Genomic DNA, 15,926 nt, shown 5'->3' with positions numbered 1-15,926 from the left:
GACAGTGTGTGTGTTTCAGAAGGTCTGTAGTAAACTTCCTGGTTTGAACATTCTAATGAACAACCAACACTTGGTTTCTTTTTTCTCACTTTTTTATTTACAGAAGGTGTGTTAGTTTGTCTGCTTTGACACATAAACCTTTATATTGACAAGTCCTGCACTTTAAAGCACATATTGATCTGACAACCATTATGATTTCAAGACGTAATATACTGACTTTAACTTGTTAAAATCTTCAGTACACACAAACACACAAACACACAAACATGTAGTTTGTCCATTTCTAACAGATAGTTCCACCGGAATGATTTCACAAGCAACTATAAAGAGACAATGTATAAAACTCTTACTTGAAAAACATTAAATAAATAAAAACTTGCTCCAAAAGTAAATTCAAAAGAGAACCCACAAACAGGCATTGTACACACTTAGAGAATATTATTGGTAGTAGTCATATCTGTTTGCAACCAGATTTATAGTTTTCTTCTGCTCCCAACGTTGTTGTTGGAAGATGAGAAAAATACACCTTTTATTATCTCACATTTATAAATACAGAAACACACAGTCACAAGCATAGAAATAGAGTCCAATCTTGAATGGGGAGGCCTGTTCTATGGATTGTATTTCTATGGTCACAAGCCATAGGCCTGGTTTCGGGGTCTCGTTCCATTGGGAGGGAATCAATGAAACGAGACTCGAGACAGCTGGCGGCTTCTACACTTCAAGAAACAACTACACATTACAGCAGTAACATGACATTTACAATATAGCATCGATTATCATAAAAGATTCATCTTTATGAAGAAGGAACAACATTTTTCTCAGGTGGAATTCTTGTTTGTAGGATTTTGTCCTTTTTTTTGCAACAGGATTAGATTTGTATTGTTGTAGTAGTTTCAGCATTTGTCCTTTTTATTTGAATAAATGTCGGTATTGTGCTGCTGGTTGGATGGAGATTTGGATTGATGATTTTATGCTTCTTGTTCGTAGTCCTGGGCCTGCTCCTTGGAGAGAAGAGAGAGAGACAGAGCTCAGAGAGAGGGAGACAGTATTGAAATAGAGACAGAGCTCAGAGAGAGGGAGACAGTATTTAAATAGAGAAAGAGCTCAGAGAGAGGGAGACAGTATTTAAATAGAGGAGAGAGAGACAGAGAGAGGGAGACAGTATTTAAATAGAGAGGAGAGACAGAGCTCAGAGAGAGGGAAACAGTATTTTAATAGAGAGGAGAGAGAGACAGAGAGAGGGAGACAGTATTAAATAGAGGAGAGAGAGACAGAGAGAGGGAGACAGTATTTAAATAGAGGAGAGCAAGACAGAGAGAGTGTCTGAGTCCCTATTCCCTTTATAGAGAGGCAGTGTCTGAGTCCCTATTCCCTTTATAGAGAGCCAGTGTCTGTGTCCCTATTCCCTTTATAGAGAGGCAGTGTCTATGTCCCTATAGAGAGCCAGTGTCTGTGTCCCTATTCCCTTTATAGAGAGCCAGTGTCTGAGTCCCTATTCCCTTTATAGAGAGGCAGTGTCTGAGTCCCTATTCCTTTTAGAGAGGGAGCCAGTGTCTGTGTCCCTATTCCCTTTAAAGAGAGCCAGTGTCTGTGTCCCTATTCCCTTAATAGAGAGCCAGTGTCTATGTCCCTATTCCCTTTATAGAGAGGCAGTGTCTGAGTCCCTATTCCCTTTATAGAGAGCCAGTGTCTGAGTCCCTATTCCCTTTATAGAGAGCCAGTGTCTGAGTCCCTATTCCCTTTATAGAGAGGCAGTGTCTGAGTCCCTATTCCCTTTATAGAGAACCAGTGTCTGTGTCCCTATTCCCTTTATAGAGAGGCAGAGTCTATGTCCCTATAGAGAGCCAGTGTCTGAGTCCCTATTCCCTTTATAGAGAGCCAGTGTCTGAGTCAATATTCCCTTTATAGAGAGGTAGTGTCTTTGTCTCTATTCTCTTTATAGAGAGGCAGTGTCTGAGTCCCTATTCCCTTTATAGAGAGGCAGTGTCTGAGTCCCTATTCCCGTTATAGAGAGCCAGTGTCTGAGTCCCTATTCCATTTATAGAGAGCCAGTGTCTGAGTCCCTATTCCCTTTATAGGGAGGCAGTGTCTGAGTCTCTATTCCCTTTATAGAGAGGCAGTGTCTGAGTCCCTATTCCCGTTATAGAGAGCCAGTGTCTGAGTCCCTATTCCATTTATAGAGAGCCAGTGTCTGAGTCCCTATTCCCTTTATAGGGAGGCAGTGTCTGAGTCTCTATTCCCTTTATAGAGAGGCAGTGTCTGAGTCCCTATTCCCGTTATAGAGAGCCAGTGTCTGAGTCCCTATTCCATTTATTGAGAGCCAGTGTCTGAGTCCCTATTCCCTTTATAGAGAGGCAGGGTCTGAGTCCCTATTCCCTTATAGAAAGCCAGTGTCTGTGTCCCCATTCCCTTTATAGAGAGGCAGTGTCTATGTCCCTATAGAGAGCCAGTGTCTGTGTCCCTATACCCTTTATAGAGAGGCAGTGTCTATGTCCGTATAGAGCCAGTGTCTGAGTCCCTATTCCATTTACAGAGAGGCAGTGTCTGAGTCCCTATTCCCTTTATAGAGAGCCAGTGTCTGTGTCCCTATTCCCTTTATAGAGAGGCAGTGTCTGAGTCCCTATTCCCTTTATAGAGAGCCAGTGTCTGTGTCCCTATTCCCTTTACAGAGAGGCAGTGTCTGAGTCCCTATTCGCTTTATAGAGAGGCAGTTTCTGAGTCTCTATTCCCTTTATAGAGAGCCAGTGTCTGTGTCCCTATTCCTTTTATAGAGAGGCAGTGTCTATGTACCTATAGAGAGCAAGTGTCTGTGTTCCTATTCCCTTTATAGAGTGCCAGTATCTGTGTCCCTATTCCCTTTACAGAGAGGCAGTGTCTGAGTCCCTATTCGCTTTATAGAGAGGCAGTTTCTGAGTCTCTATTCCCTTTATAGAGAGCCAGTGTCTGAGTCACTATTCCCTTTATAGAGAGGCAGTGTCTGAGTCCCTATTCCTTTTAGAGAGGGAGCCAGTGTCTGTGTCCCTATTCCCTTTATAGAGAGCCAGTGTCTGAGTCCCTATTCCCTTTATAGAGAGCCAGTGTCTGAGTCAATATTCCCTTTATAGAGAGGTAGTGTCTTTGTCTCTATTCTCTTTATAGAGAGGCAGTGTCTGAGTCCCTATTCCCTTTATAGAGAGGCAGTGTCTGTGTCCCTATTCCCTTTAAAGAGAGCCAGTGTCTGTGTCCCTATTCCCTTAATAGAGAGCCAGTGTCTATGTCCCTATTCCCTTTATAGAGAGGCAGTGTCTGAGTCCCTATTCCCTTTATAGAGAGCCAGTGTCTGAGTCCCTATTCCCTTTATAGAGAGCCAGTGTCTGAGTCCCTATTCCCTTTATAGAGAAGCAGTGTCTGTGTCCCTATTCCCTTTATAGAGAGGCAGAGTCTATGTCCCTATAGAGAGCCAGTGTCTGAGTCCCTATTCCCTTTATAGAGAGCCAGTGTCTGAGTCAATATTCCCTTTATAGAGAGGTAGTGTCTTTGTCTCTATTCTCTTTATAGAGAGGCAGTGTCTGAGTCCCTATTCCCGTTATAGAGAGCCAGTGTCTGAGTCCCTATTCCATTTATAGAGAGCCAGTGTCTGAGTCCCTATTCCCTTTACAGGGAGGCAGTGTCTGAGTCTCTATTCCCTTTATAGAGAGGCAGTGTCTGAGTCCCTATTCCTTTTATAGAGAGCCAGTGTCTGAGTCCCTATTCCCTTTATAGAGAGCCAGTGTCTATGTCCCTATTCCCCTTATAGAGAGCCAGTGTCTGTGTCCCTATTCCTTTTATAGAGAGGCAGTGTCTGAGTCCCTATTTCCTTTATAGAGAGACAGTGTCTATGTCCCTATTCCCTTTATAGAGAGCCAGTGTCTGTGTCCCTATTCCCTCTATAGAGAGCCAGTGTCTGTGTCCCTATTCCCTTTATAGAGAGCCAGTGTCTGTGTCCCTATTCCCTTTATAGAGAGGCAGTGTCTGAGTCCCTATTCCCTTTATAGAGAGGTAGTGTCTGAGTCCCTATAGAGAGGCAGTGTCTGAGTCCCTATTCCCTTTATAGAGAGGCAGTGTCTGAGTCCCTATTCCCTTTAAAAATAGGCAGTGTCTGAGTCCCTATTCCCTTTATAGAGGCAGTGTCTGTGTCCCTATAGAGAGGCAGTGTCTGAGTCCCTATTCCCTTTATAGAGAGGCAGTGTCTGAGTCCCTATTCCCTTTATAGAGAGCCAGTGTCTCTGTCCCTATTCCCTTTATAGAGAGGCAGTGTCTCTACAGAGAGCCAGTGTCTGTGTCCCTATTCCCTTTATAGAGAGCCAGTGTCTGAGTCCCTATTCCATTTATAGAGAGGCAGTGTCTGAGTCCCTTTTCCCTTTATAGAGAGCCAGTGTCTGAGTCCCTATTCCCTTTATAGAGAGCGAGTGTCTGTGTCCCTATAGAGAGCCAGTGTCTATGTCCCTATTCCCTTTATAGAGAGCCAGTGTCTGTGTCCCTATTCCCTTTATAGAGAGGCAGAGTCTATGTCCCTATAGAGAGCCAGTGTCTGAGTCCCTATTCCCTTTATAGAGAGCAAGTGTCTGAGTCAATATTCCCTTTATAGAGAGGTAGTGTCTTTGTCTCTATTCTCTTTATAGAGAGGCAGTGTCTGAGTCCCTATTCCCTTTATAGAGAGGCAGTGTCTGAGTCCCTATTCCCGTTATAGAGAGCCAGTGTCTGAGTCCCTATTCCATTTATAGAGAGCCAGTGTCTGAGTCCCTATTCCCTTTATAGGGAGGCAGTGTCTGAGTCTCTATTCCCTTTATAGAGAGGCAGTGTCTGAGTCCCTATTCCTTTTATAGAGAGCCAGTGTCTGAGTCCCTATTCCCTTTATAGAGAGCCAGTGTCTATGTCCCTATTCCCCTTATAGAGAGCCAGTGTCTGTGTCCCTATTCCTTTTATAGAGAGGCAGTGTCTGAGTCCCTATTTCCTTTATAGAGAGAGTGTCTATGTCCCTATTCCCTTTATAGAGAGCCAGTGTCTGTGTCCCTATTCCCTCTATAGAGAGCCAGTGTCTGTGTCCCTATTACCTTTATAGAGAGCCAGTGTCTGTGTCCCTATTCCCTTTATAGAGAGGCAGTGTCTGAGTCCCTATTCCCTTTATAGAGAGGCAGTGTCTGAGTCCCTATAGAGAGGCAGTGTCTGAGTCCCTATTCCTTTTATAGAGAGGCAGTGTCTGAGTCCCTATTCCCTTTAAAGAGAGGCAGTGTCTGAGTCCCTATTCCCTTTATAGAGGCAGTGTCTGTGTCCCTATAGAGAGGCAGTGTCTGAGTCCCTATTCCCTTTATACAGAGGCAGTGTCTGAGTCCCTATTCCCTTTATAGAGAGGCAGTGTCTGAGTCCCTATTCCTTTTAGAGAGGGAGCCAGTGTCTGTGTCTCTATTCCCTTTAAAGAGAGCCAGTGTCTGTGTCCCTATTCCCTTTATAGAGAGCCAGTGTCTATGTCCATATTCCCTTTATAGAGAGGCAGTGTCTGAGTCCCTATTCCCTTTATAGAGAGCCAGTGTCTCTGTCCCTATTCCCTTTATAGAGAGGCAGTGTCTCTACAGAGAGCCAGTGTCTGTGTCCCTATTCCCTTTATAGAGAGCCAGTGTCTGAGTCCCTATTCCATTTATAGAGAGGCAGTGTCTGAGTCCCTATTCCCTTTATAGAGAGCCAGTGTCTGAGTCCCTATTCCCTTTATAGAGAGCGAGTGTCTGTGTCCCTATAGAGAGCCAGTGTCTATGTCCCTATTCCCTTTATAGAGAGGCCAGTGTCTGTGTCCCTATTCCCTCTATAGAGAGCCAGTGTCTGTGTCCCTATTCCCTTTATAGAGAGCCAGTGTCTGAGTCCCTATTCCCTTTAAAGAGAGGCAGTGTCCGTGTCCATATTCCCTTTATAGAGAGGCAGTGTCTGAGTCCCTATTCCCGTTATAGAGAGCCAGTGTCTGAGTCCCTATTCCATTTATAGAGAGGCAGTGTCTATGTCCCTATAGAGAGCAAGTGTCTGTGTCCCTATTCCCTTTATAGAGAGCCAGTATCTGTGTCCCTATTCCCTTTACAGAGAGGCAGTGTCTGAGTCCCTATTCGCTTTATAGAGAGGCAGTTTCTGAGTCTCTATTCCCTTTATAGAGAGCCAGTGTCTGAGTCCCTATTCCCTTTATAGAGAGCGAGTGTCTGTGTCCCTATAGAGAGCCAGTGTCTATGTCCCTATTCCCTTTATAGAGAGCATGTGTCTGTGTCCCTATTCCCTTTATAGAGAGGCAGTGTCTGTGTCCCTATTCCCTCTATAGAGAGCCAGTGTCTGTTTCCCTATTCCCTTTATAGAGAGCCAGTGTCTATGTCCCTATTCCCTCTATAGAGAGCCAGTGTCTGTGTCCCTATTCCCTCTATAGAGAGCCAGTGTCTGTGTCCCTATTCCCTTTATAGAGAGCCAGTGTCTGAGTCCCTATTCCCTTTAAAGAGAGGCAGTGTCCGTGTCCATATTCCCTTTATAGAGAGGCAGTGTCTGAGTCCCTATTCCCGTTATAGAGAGCCAGTGTCTGAGTCCCTATTCCATTTATAGAGAGGCAGTGTCTATGTCCCTATAGAGAGCAAGTGTCTGAGTCCCTATTCCCTTTAAAGAGAGGCAGTGTCCGTGTCCATATTCCCTTTATAGAGAGCCAGTATCTGTGTCCCTATTCCCTTTACAGAGAGGCAGTGGCTGAGTCCCTATTCACTTTATAGAGATGCAGTTTCTGAGTCTCTATTCCCTTTATAGAGAGCCAGTGTCTGAGTCCCTATTCCCTTTATAGAGAGGCAGTGTCTGAGTCCCTATTCCTTTTAGAGAGGGAGCCAGTGTCTGTGTCCCTATTCCCTTTATAGAGAGCCAGTGTCTGAGTCCCTATTCCCTTTATAGAGAGCCAGTGTCTGAGTCCCTATTCCCTTTATAGAGAGCCAGTGTCTGAGTCAATATTCCCTTTATAGAGAGGTAGTGTCTTTGTCTCTATTCTCTTTATAGAGAGGCAGTGTCTGAGTCCCTATTCCCTTTATAGAGGCAGTGTCTGAGTCCCTATTCCCGTTATAGAGAGCCAGTGTCTGAGTCCCTATTCCATTTATAGAGAGCCAGTGTCTGAGTCCCTATTCCCTTTATAGGGAGGCAGTGTCTGAGTCTCTATTCCCTTTATAGAGAGGCAGTGTCTGAGTCCCTATTCCTTTTATAGAGAGCCAGTGTCTGAGTCCCTATTCCCTTTATAGAGAGCCAGTGTCTATGTCCCTATTCCCCTTATAGAGAGCCAGTGTCTGTGTCCCTATTCCTTTTATAGAGAGGCAGTGTCTGAGTCCCTATTTCCTTTATAGAGAGACAGTGTCTATGTCCCTATTCCCTTTATAGAGAGCCAGTGTCTGTGTCCCTATTCCCTCTATAGAGAGCCAGTGTCTGTGTCCCTATTCCCTTTATAGAGAGCCAGTGTCTGTGTCCCTATTCCCTTTACAGAGAGGCAGTCTCTGAGTCCCCATTCCCTTCATAGAGAGGCAGTGTCTGAGTCCCTATAGAGAGGCAGTGTCTGAGTCCCTATTCCCTTTATAGAGAGGCAGTGTCTGAGTCCCTATTCCCTTTAAAGAGAGGCAGTGTCTGAGTCCCTATTCCCTTTATACAGAGGCCGTGTCTGAGTCCCTATTCCCTTTATAGAGAGGCAGTGTCTGAGTCCCTATTCATTTTAGAGAGGGAGCCAGTGTCTGTGTCCCTATTCCCTTTAAAGAGAGCCAGTGTCTGTGTCCCTATTCCCTTTATAGAGAGCCAGTGTCTCTGTCCCTATTCCCTTTATAGAGAGGCAGTGTCTATGTCCCTACAGAGAGCCAGTGTCTGTGTCCCTATTCCCTTTATAGAGAGCCAGTGTCTGAGTCCCTATTCCATTTACAGAGAGGCAGTGTCTGAGTCCCTATTCCCTTTATAGAGAGCCAGTGTCTGAGTCCCTATTCCCTTTATAGAGAGCGAGTGTCTGTGTCCCTATAGAGAGCCAGTGTCTATGTCCCTATTCCCTTTATAGAGAGCCAGTGTCTGTGTCCCTATTCCCTTTATAGAGGCAGTGTCTGTGTCCCTATTCCCTCTATAGAGAGCCAGTGTCTGTGTCCCTATTCCCTTTATAGAGAGCCAGTGTCTATGTCCCTATTCCCTCTATAGAGAGCCAGTGTCTGTGTCCCTATTCCCTCTATAGAGAGCCAGTGTCTGTGTCCCTATTCCCTTTATAGAGAGCCAGTGTCTGAGTACCTATTCCCTTTAAAGAGAGGCAGTGTCCGTGTCCATATTCCCTTTATAGAGAGGCAGTGTCTGAGTCCCTATTCCCGTTATAGAGAGCCAGTGTCTGAGTCCCTATTCCATTTATAGAGAGCCAGTTTCTGAGTCCCTATTCCCTTTATAGAGAGGCAGTGTCTGAGTCCCTATTCCCGTTATAGAGAGCCAGTGTCTGTGTCCCTATTCCCTTTATAGAGAGGCAGTGTCTATGTCCCTATAGAGAGCCAGTGTCTGAGTCCCTATTCCCTTTATAGAGAGCCAGTGTCTGAGTCAATATTCCTTTTATAGAGAGGTAGTGTCTTTGTCTCTATTCTCTTTATAGAGAGGCAGTGTCTGAGTCCCTATTCCCTTTATAGAGAGGCAGTGTCTGAGTTCCTATTCCCGTTATAGAGAGCCAGTGTCTGAGTCCCTATTCCATTTATAGAGAGCCAGTGTCTGAGTCCCTATTCCCTTTATAGGGAGGCAGTGTCTGAGTCTCTATTCCCTTTATAGAGAGGCAGTGTCTGAGTCCCTATTCCCGTTATAGAGAGCCAGTGTCTGAGTCCCTATTCCATTTATTGAGAGCCAGTGTCTGAGTCCCTATTCCCTTTATAGAGAGGCAGGGTCTGAGTCCCTATTCCCTTAGAGAAAGCCAGTGTCTGTGTCCCCATTCCCTTTATAGAGAGGCAGTGTCTATGTCCCTATAGAGAGCCAGTGTCTGTGTCCCTATACCCTTTATAGAGAGTCAGTGTCTATGTCCCTATAGAGCCAGTGTCTGAGTCCCTATTCCATTTACAGAGAGGCAGTGTCTGAGTCCCTATTCCCTTTATAGAGAGCCAGTGTCTGTGTCCCTATTCCCTTTACAGAGAGGCAGTGTCTGAGTCCCTATTCGCTTTATAGAGAGGCAGTTTCTGAGTCTCTATTCCCTTTATAGAGAGCCAGTGTCTGTGTCCCTATTCCCTTTATAGAGAGGCAGTGTCTATTTCCCTATAGAGAGCAAGTGTCTGTGTCCCTATTCCCTTTATAGAGAGCCAGTGTCTGATGTCCCTATTCCCTTTACAGAGAGGCATTGTCTGAGTCCCTATTCCCTTTACAGAGAGCCAGTGTCTAAGTCCCTATTCCCTTTATTGAGAGCCAGTGTCAGAGTCCCTATTCCTTTTATAGAGAGCCAGTGTCTGAGTCCCTATTCCTTTTATAGAGAGCCAGTGTCTGAGTCCCTATTCCTTTTATAGAGAGCCAGTGTCTGAGTCCCTATTCCCTTTATAGAGAGCCAGTGTCTATGTCCCTATTCCCCTTATAGAGAGCCAGTGTCTGTGTCCCTATTCCTTTTATAGAGAGGCAGTGTCTGAGTCCCTATTTCCTTTATAGAGAGACAGTGTCTATGTCCCTATTCCCTTTATAGAGAGCCAGTGTCAGTGTCCCTATTCCCTCTATAGAGAGCCAGTGTCTGTGTCCCTATTCCCTTTATAGAGAGCCAGTGTCAATGTCCCTATTCCCTTTATAGAGAGGCAGTGTCTGAGTCCCTATTCCCTTTATAGAGAGGCAGTGTCTGAGTCCCTATAGAGAGGCAGTGTCTGAGTCCCTATTCCCTTTATAGAGAGGCAGTGTCTGAGTCCCTATTCCCTTTAAAGAGAGGCAGTGTCTGAGTCGCTATTCCCTTTATAGAGGCAGTGTCTGTGTCCCTATAGAGAGGCAGTGTCTGAGTCCCTATTCCCTTTATACAGAGGCAGTGTCTGAGTCCCTATTCCCTTCATAGAGAGACAGTGTCTGAGTCCCTATTCCTTTTAGAGAGGGAGCCAGTGTCTGTGTCCCTATTCCCTTTATAGAGAGCCAGTGTCTATGTCCCTATTCCCTTTTTAGAGAGGCAGTGTCTGAGTCCCTATGCCCTTTATAGAGAGCCAGTGTCTCTGTCCCTATTCCCTTTATAGAGAGGCAGTGTCTATGTCCCTACAGAGAGCCAGTGTCTGTGTCCCTATTCCATTATAGAGAGGTAGTGTCTGAGTCCCTATTCCCTTTATAGAGAGCCAGTGTCTGAGTCCCTATTCCCTTTATAGAGAGCGAGTGTCTGTGTCCCTATAGAGAAGCAGTGTCTGTGTCCCTATTCCCTTTATAGAGAGGCAGTGTATGAATCCCTATTCCCTTTATAGAGAGGCAGTGTCTGAGTCCCTATTCCCCTTATAGAGAGCCAGTGTCTGAGTCCCTGTTCCTTTAATAGAGAGCCAGTGTCTGAGTCCCTATTCCCTTTATAGAGAGCCAGTGTCTATGTCCCTATTCCCTTTATAGAGAGCCAGTGTCTGTGTCCCTATTCCCTTTATAGAGAGGCAGTGTCTGTGTCCCTATTCCCTCTATAGAGAGCCAGTGTCTGTGTCCCTATTCCCTTTATAGAGAGCCAGTGTCTATGTCCCTATTCCCTCTATAGAGAGCCAGTGTCTGTGTCCCTATTCTCTCTATAGAGAGCCAGTGTCTGTGTCCCTATTCCATTTATAGAGAGCCAGTGTCTGAGTCCCTATTCCCTTTAAAGAGAGGCAGTGTCTGTGTCCCTATTCCCTTTATAGAGAGGCAGTGTCTGAGTCCCTATTCCCGTTATAGAGAGCCAGTGTCTGAGTCCCTATTCCATTTATAGAGAGCCAGTTTCTGAGTCCCTATTCCCTTTATAGAGAGGCAGTGTCTGAGTCCCTATTCCCGTTATAGAGAGCCAGTGTCTGAGTCCCTATTCCATTTATAGAGAGCCAGTCTCTGAGTCCCTATTCCCTTTATAGAGAGGCAGGGTCTGAGTCCCTATTCCCTTATAGAAAGCCAGTGTCTGTGTCCCCATTCCCTTTATAGAGAGGCAGTGTCTATGTCCCTATAGAGAGCCAGTGTCTGTGTCCCTATTCCCTTTATAGAGAGGCAGTGTCTATGTCCCTATAGAGCCAGTGTCTGAGTCCCTATTCCCTTTACAGAGAGGCAGTGTCTGAGTCCCTATCCCCTTTATAGAGAGCCAGTGACTGTGTCCCTATTCCCATTATAGAGAGGCAGTGTCTGAGTCCCTATTCGCTTTATAGAGAGGCAGTTTATGAGTCTCTATTCCCTTTATAGAGAGCCAGTGTCTGTGTCCCTATTCCCTTTATAGAGAGGCAGTGTCTATGTCACTATAGAGAGCAAGTGTCTATGTCCCTATTCCCTTTATAGAGAGCCAGTGTCTGAGTCCCTGTTCCTTTTATAGAGAGCCAGTGTCTGAGTCCCTATTCCCTTTATAGAGAGCCAGTGTCTGAGTCAATATTCCTTTTATAGAGAGGTAGTGTCTTTGTCTCTATTCTCTTTATAGAGAGGCAGTGTCTGAGTCCCTATTCCCTTTATAGAGAGGCAGTGTCTGAGTTCACTATCCCCGTTATAGAGAGCCAGTGTCTGTGTCCCTATTCCCATTTATAGAGAGCCAGTGTCTGAGTCCCTATTCCCGTTATATAGGGAGGCAGTGTCTGTGTCCCTATTCCCTTTATAGCGAGGCAGTGTCTGAGTCAATATTCCCTTTATAGAGAGGTAGTGTCTTTGTCTCTATTCTCTTTATAGAGAGGCAGTGTCTGAGTCCCTATTCCCTTTATAGAGAGGCAGTGTCTGAGTCCCTATTCCCGTTATAGAGAGCCAGTGTCTGAGTCCCTATTCCATTTATAGAGAGCCAGTGTCTGAGTCCCTATTCCCTTTATAGGGAGGCAGTGTCTGAGTCTCTATTCCCTTTATAGAGAGGCAGTGTCTGAGTCCCTATTCCTTTTATAGAGAGCCAGTGTCTGAGTCCCTATTCCCTTTATAGAGAGCCAGTGTCTATGTCCCTATTCCCCTTATAGAGAGCCAGTGTCTGTGTCCCTATTCCTTTTATAGAGAGGCAGTGTCTGAGTCCCTATTTCCTTTATAGAGAGACAGTGTCTATGTCCCTCTTCCCTTTATAGAGAGCCAGTGTCTGTGTCCCTATTCCCTTATAGAGAGCCAGTGTCTGTGTCCCTATTCCCTCTATAGAGAGCCAGTGTCTGTGTCCCTATTCCCTTTATAGAGAGCCAGTGTCTATGTCCCTATTCCCTCTATAGAGAGCCAGTGTCTGTGTCCCTATTCCTCTATAGAGAGCCAGTGTCTGTGTCCCTATTCCCTTTATAGAGAGGCAGTGTCTGAGTCCCTATTCCCTTTAAAGAGAGGCAGTGTCTGAGTCCCTATTCCCTTTATAGAGAGGCAGGGTCTGAGTCCCTATTCCCTTATAGAAAGCCAGTGTCTGTGTCCCCATTCCCTTTATAGAGAGGCAGTGTCTATGTCCCTATAGAGAGCCAGTGTCTGTGTCCCTATTCCCTTTATAGAGAGGCAGTGTCTATGTCCCTATAGAGCCAGTGTCTGAGTCCCTATTCCCTTTACAGAGAGGCAGTGTCTGAGTCCCTATTCCCTTTATAGAGAGCCAGTGTCTGTGTCCCTATTCCCATTATAGAGAGGCAGTGTCTGAGTCCCTATTCGCTTTATAGAGAGGCAGTTTCTGAGTCTCTATTCCCTTTATAGAGAGCCAGTGTCTGTGTCCCTATTCCCTTTATAGAGAGGCAGTGTCTATGTCCCTATAGAGAGCAAGTGTCTGTGTCCCTATTCCCTTTATAGAGAGCCAGTGTCTGAGTCGATGTTCCTTTTATAGAGAGCCAGTGTCTGAGTCCCTATTCCCTTTATAGAGAGGCAGTGTCTATGTCTCTATAGAGCCAGTGTCTGAGTCCCTATTCCCTTTACAGAGAGGCAGTGTCTGAGTCCCTATTCCCTTTACAGAGAGGCAGTGTCTGAGTCACTATCCCCTTTATAGAGAGCCAGTCACTGTGTCCCTATTCCCATAATAGAGAGGCAGTGTCTGAGTCCCTATTCCCGTTATATAGAGCCAGTGTCTGAGGCCCTATTCCCTTTATAGAGAGGCAGTGTCTGAGTCCCTATTCCCTTTATAGAGAGGCAGTGTCTGTGTCCCTATTCCCTTCATAGAGAGCCAGTGTCTGTGTCCCTATTCCTTTTACAGAGAGCCAGTGTCTGAGTCCCTATTCCCTTTATAGAGAGGCAGTGTCTGAGTCTCTATTTTCCTTTTATAGAGAGGCAGAGTCTGTGTCCATATTCCCTTTAGAGAGAGGCAGTGTCTGAGTACCTATTCCCTTTAAAGAGAGGCAGTGTCTGAGACCCTATTCCCTTTATAGAGAGGCAGTGTCTGTGTCCCTATAGAGAGGCAGTGTCTATGTCACTATTCCCTTTAGAGAGACGCAGTGTCTGAGTCCTTATTGCCTTTATAGAGAGGAAGTGTCTGAGTCCCTATTCCCTTTATAGAGAGCGAGTGTCTGTGTCCCTATAGAGAAGCAGTGTCTGTGTCCCTATTCCCTTTATAGAGAGGCAGTGTCTGAGTCCCTATTCCCTTTATAGAGAGGCAGTGTCTGAGTCCCTATTCCCTTTATAGAGAGGCAGTGTCTGAGTCCCTATTCCCCTTATAGAGTTCCAGTGTCTGAGTCCCTGTTCCTTTAATAGAGAGCCAGTGTCTGAGTCCCTATTCCCTTTATAGAGAGCCAGTGTCTATGTCCCTCTTCCCTTTATAGAGAGCCAGTGTCTGTGTCCCTATTCCCTTTATAGAGAGGCAGTGTCTGTGTCCCTATTCCCTCTGTAGAGAGCCAGTGTCTGTGTCCCTATTCCCTTTATAGAGAGCCAGTGTCTATGTCCCTATTCCCTCTATAGAGAGCCAGTGTCTGTGTCCCTATTCCCTCTATAGAGAGCCAGTGTCTGTGTCCCTATTCCCTTTATAGAGAGCCAGTGTCTGAGTCCCTATTCCCTTTAAAGAGAGGCAGTGTCTGTGTCCCTATTCCCTTTATAGAGAGGCAGTGTCTGAGTCCCTATTCCCGTTATAGAGAGCCAGTGTCTGAGTCCCTATTCCATTTATAGAGAGCCAGTGTCTGAGTCCCTATTCCCTTTATAGAGAGGCAGTGTCTGAGTCCCTATTCCCGTTATAGAGAGCCAGTGTCTGAGTCCCTATTCCATTTATAGAGAGCCAGTCTCTGAGTCCCTATTCCCTTATAGAAAGCCAGTGTCTGTGTCCCCATTCCCTTTATAGAGAGGCAGTGTCTATGTCCCTATAGAGAGCCAGTGTCTGTGTCCCTATTCCCTTTATAGAGAGGCAGTGTCTATGTCCCTATAGAGCCAGTGTCTGAGTCCCTATTCCCTTTACAGAGAGGCAGTGTCTGAGTCCCTATCCCCTTTATAGAGAGTCAGTGACTGTGTCCCTATTCCCATTATAGAGAGGCAGTGTCTGAGTCCCTATTCCCTTTACAGAGAGGCATTGTCTGAGTCCCTATTCCCTTTATAGAGAGCCAGTGTCTGAGTCCCTATTCCCTTTATGAGAGCCAGTGTCAGTGTCCCTATGTCACTTTTATAGAGAGCCAGTGTCTGAGTCCCTATTCCCTTTATAGAGAGCCAGTGTCTGAGTCCCTATTCCTTTTATAGAGAGCCAGTGTCTGAGTCCCTATTCCCTTTATAGAGAGCCAGTGTCTATGTCCCTATTCCCCTTATAGAGAGCCAGTGTCTGTGTCCCTATTCCTTTTATAGAGAGGCAGTGTCTGAGTCCCTATTTCCTTTATAGAGAGACAGTGTCTATGTCCCTATTCCCTTTATAGAGAGCCAGTGTCAGTGTCCCTATTCCCTCTATAGAGAGCCAGTGTCTGTGTCCCTATTCCCTTTATAGAGAGCCAGTGTCAATGTCCCTATTCCCTTTATAGAGAGGCAGTGTCTGAGTCCCTATTCCCTTTATAGAGAGGCAGTGTCTGAGTCCCTATAGAGAGGCAGTGTCTGAGTCCCTATTCCCTTTATAGAGAGGCAGTGTCTGAGTCCCTATTCCCTTTAAAGAGAGGCAGTGTCTGAGTCGCTATTCCCTTTATAGAGGCAGTGTCTGTGTCCCTATAGAGAGGCAGTGTCTGAGTCCCTATTCCCTTTATACAGAGGCAGTGTCTGAGTCCCTATTCCCTTCATAGAGAGGCAGTGTCTGAGTCCCTATTCCTTTTAGAGAGGGAGCCAGTGTCTGTGTCCCTATTCCCTTTATAGAGAGCCAGTGTCTATGTCCCTATTCCCTTTTTAGAGAGGCAGTGTCTGAGTCCCTATGCCCTTTATAGAGAGCCAGTGTCTCTGTCCCTATTCCCTTTATAGAGAGGCAGTGTCTATGTCCCTACAGAGAGCCAGTGTCTGTGTCCCTATTCCCTTTATAGAGAGGCAGTGTCTGTGTCCCTATTCCCTCTATAGAGAGCCAGTGTCTGTGTCCCTATTCCCTCTATAGAGAGCCAGTGTCTGTGTCCCTATTCCCTTTATAGAGAGGCAGTGTCTGTGTCCCTATTCCCTCTATAGAGAGCCAGTGTCTGTGTCCCTATTCCCTTTATAGAGAGCCAGTGTCTATGTCCCTATTCCCTCTATAGAGAGCCAGTGTCTGTGTCCCTATTCTCTCTATAGAGAGCCAGTGTCTGTGTCCCTATTCCCTTTATAGAGAGCCAGTGTCTGAGTCCCTATTCCCTTTAAAGAGAGGCAGTGTCTGTGTCCCTATTCCCTTTATAGAGAGGCAGTGTCTGAGTCCCTATTCCCGTTATAGAGAGCCAGTGTCTGAGTCCCTATTCCATTTATAGAGAGCCAGTTTCTGAGTCCCTATTCCC

The 15,926-nt window shown here is 45.8% G+C and overlaps 1 protein-coding gene across 3 annotated transcripts in view; it reads right to left on the bottom strand.

Annotated features, from left to right (window-relative positions):
* Positions 1–84: 84 nt before the first annotated feature.
* Positions 85–15,926, bottom strand: part of sncb (synuclein, beta) — a 180,299-nt gene continuing 164,457 nt past the window's right edge. Inside the window, exon 6 of one of the 3 annotated variants that reach the window (NM_001141659.2) lies at positions 85–998. In NM_001141659.2, coding sequence (NP_001135131.1) covers positions 972–998 — 27 coding nt within the window. In that variant the 3' untranslated portion in view covers positions 85–971. Of the gene's footprint in view, positions 1,005–15,926 lie in introns of all 3 variants that reach the window. The other 2 variants (XM_045723295.2, XM_045723296.2) reach the window with 2 other exon arrangements.

Source organism: Salmo salar, chromosome 09 (assembly GCF_965601325.2).
Source record: "Salmo salar chromosome 09, fSalSal1, whole genome shotgun sequence".
NCBI classification, from domain to species: Eukaryota; Metazoa; Chordata; class Actinopteri; order Salmoniformes; family Salmonidae; genus Salmo; species Salmo salar.
The sequence above is the reverse complement of the archived record's forward strand: the minus strand, read 5'-3'. Positions and strand labels throughout refer to the sequence as shown.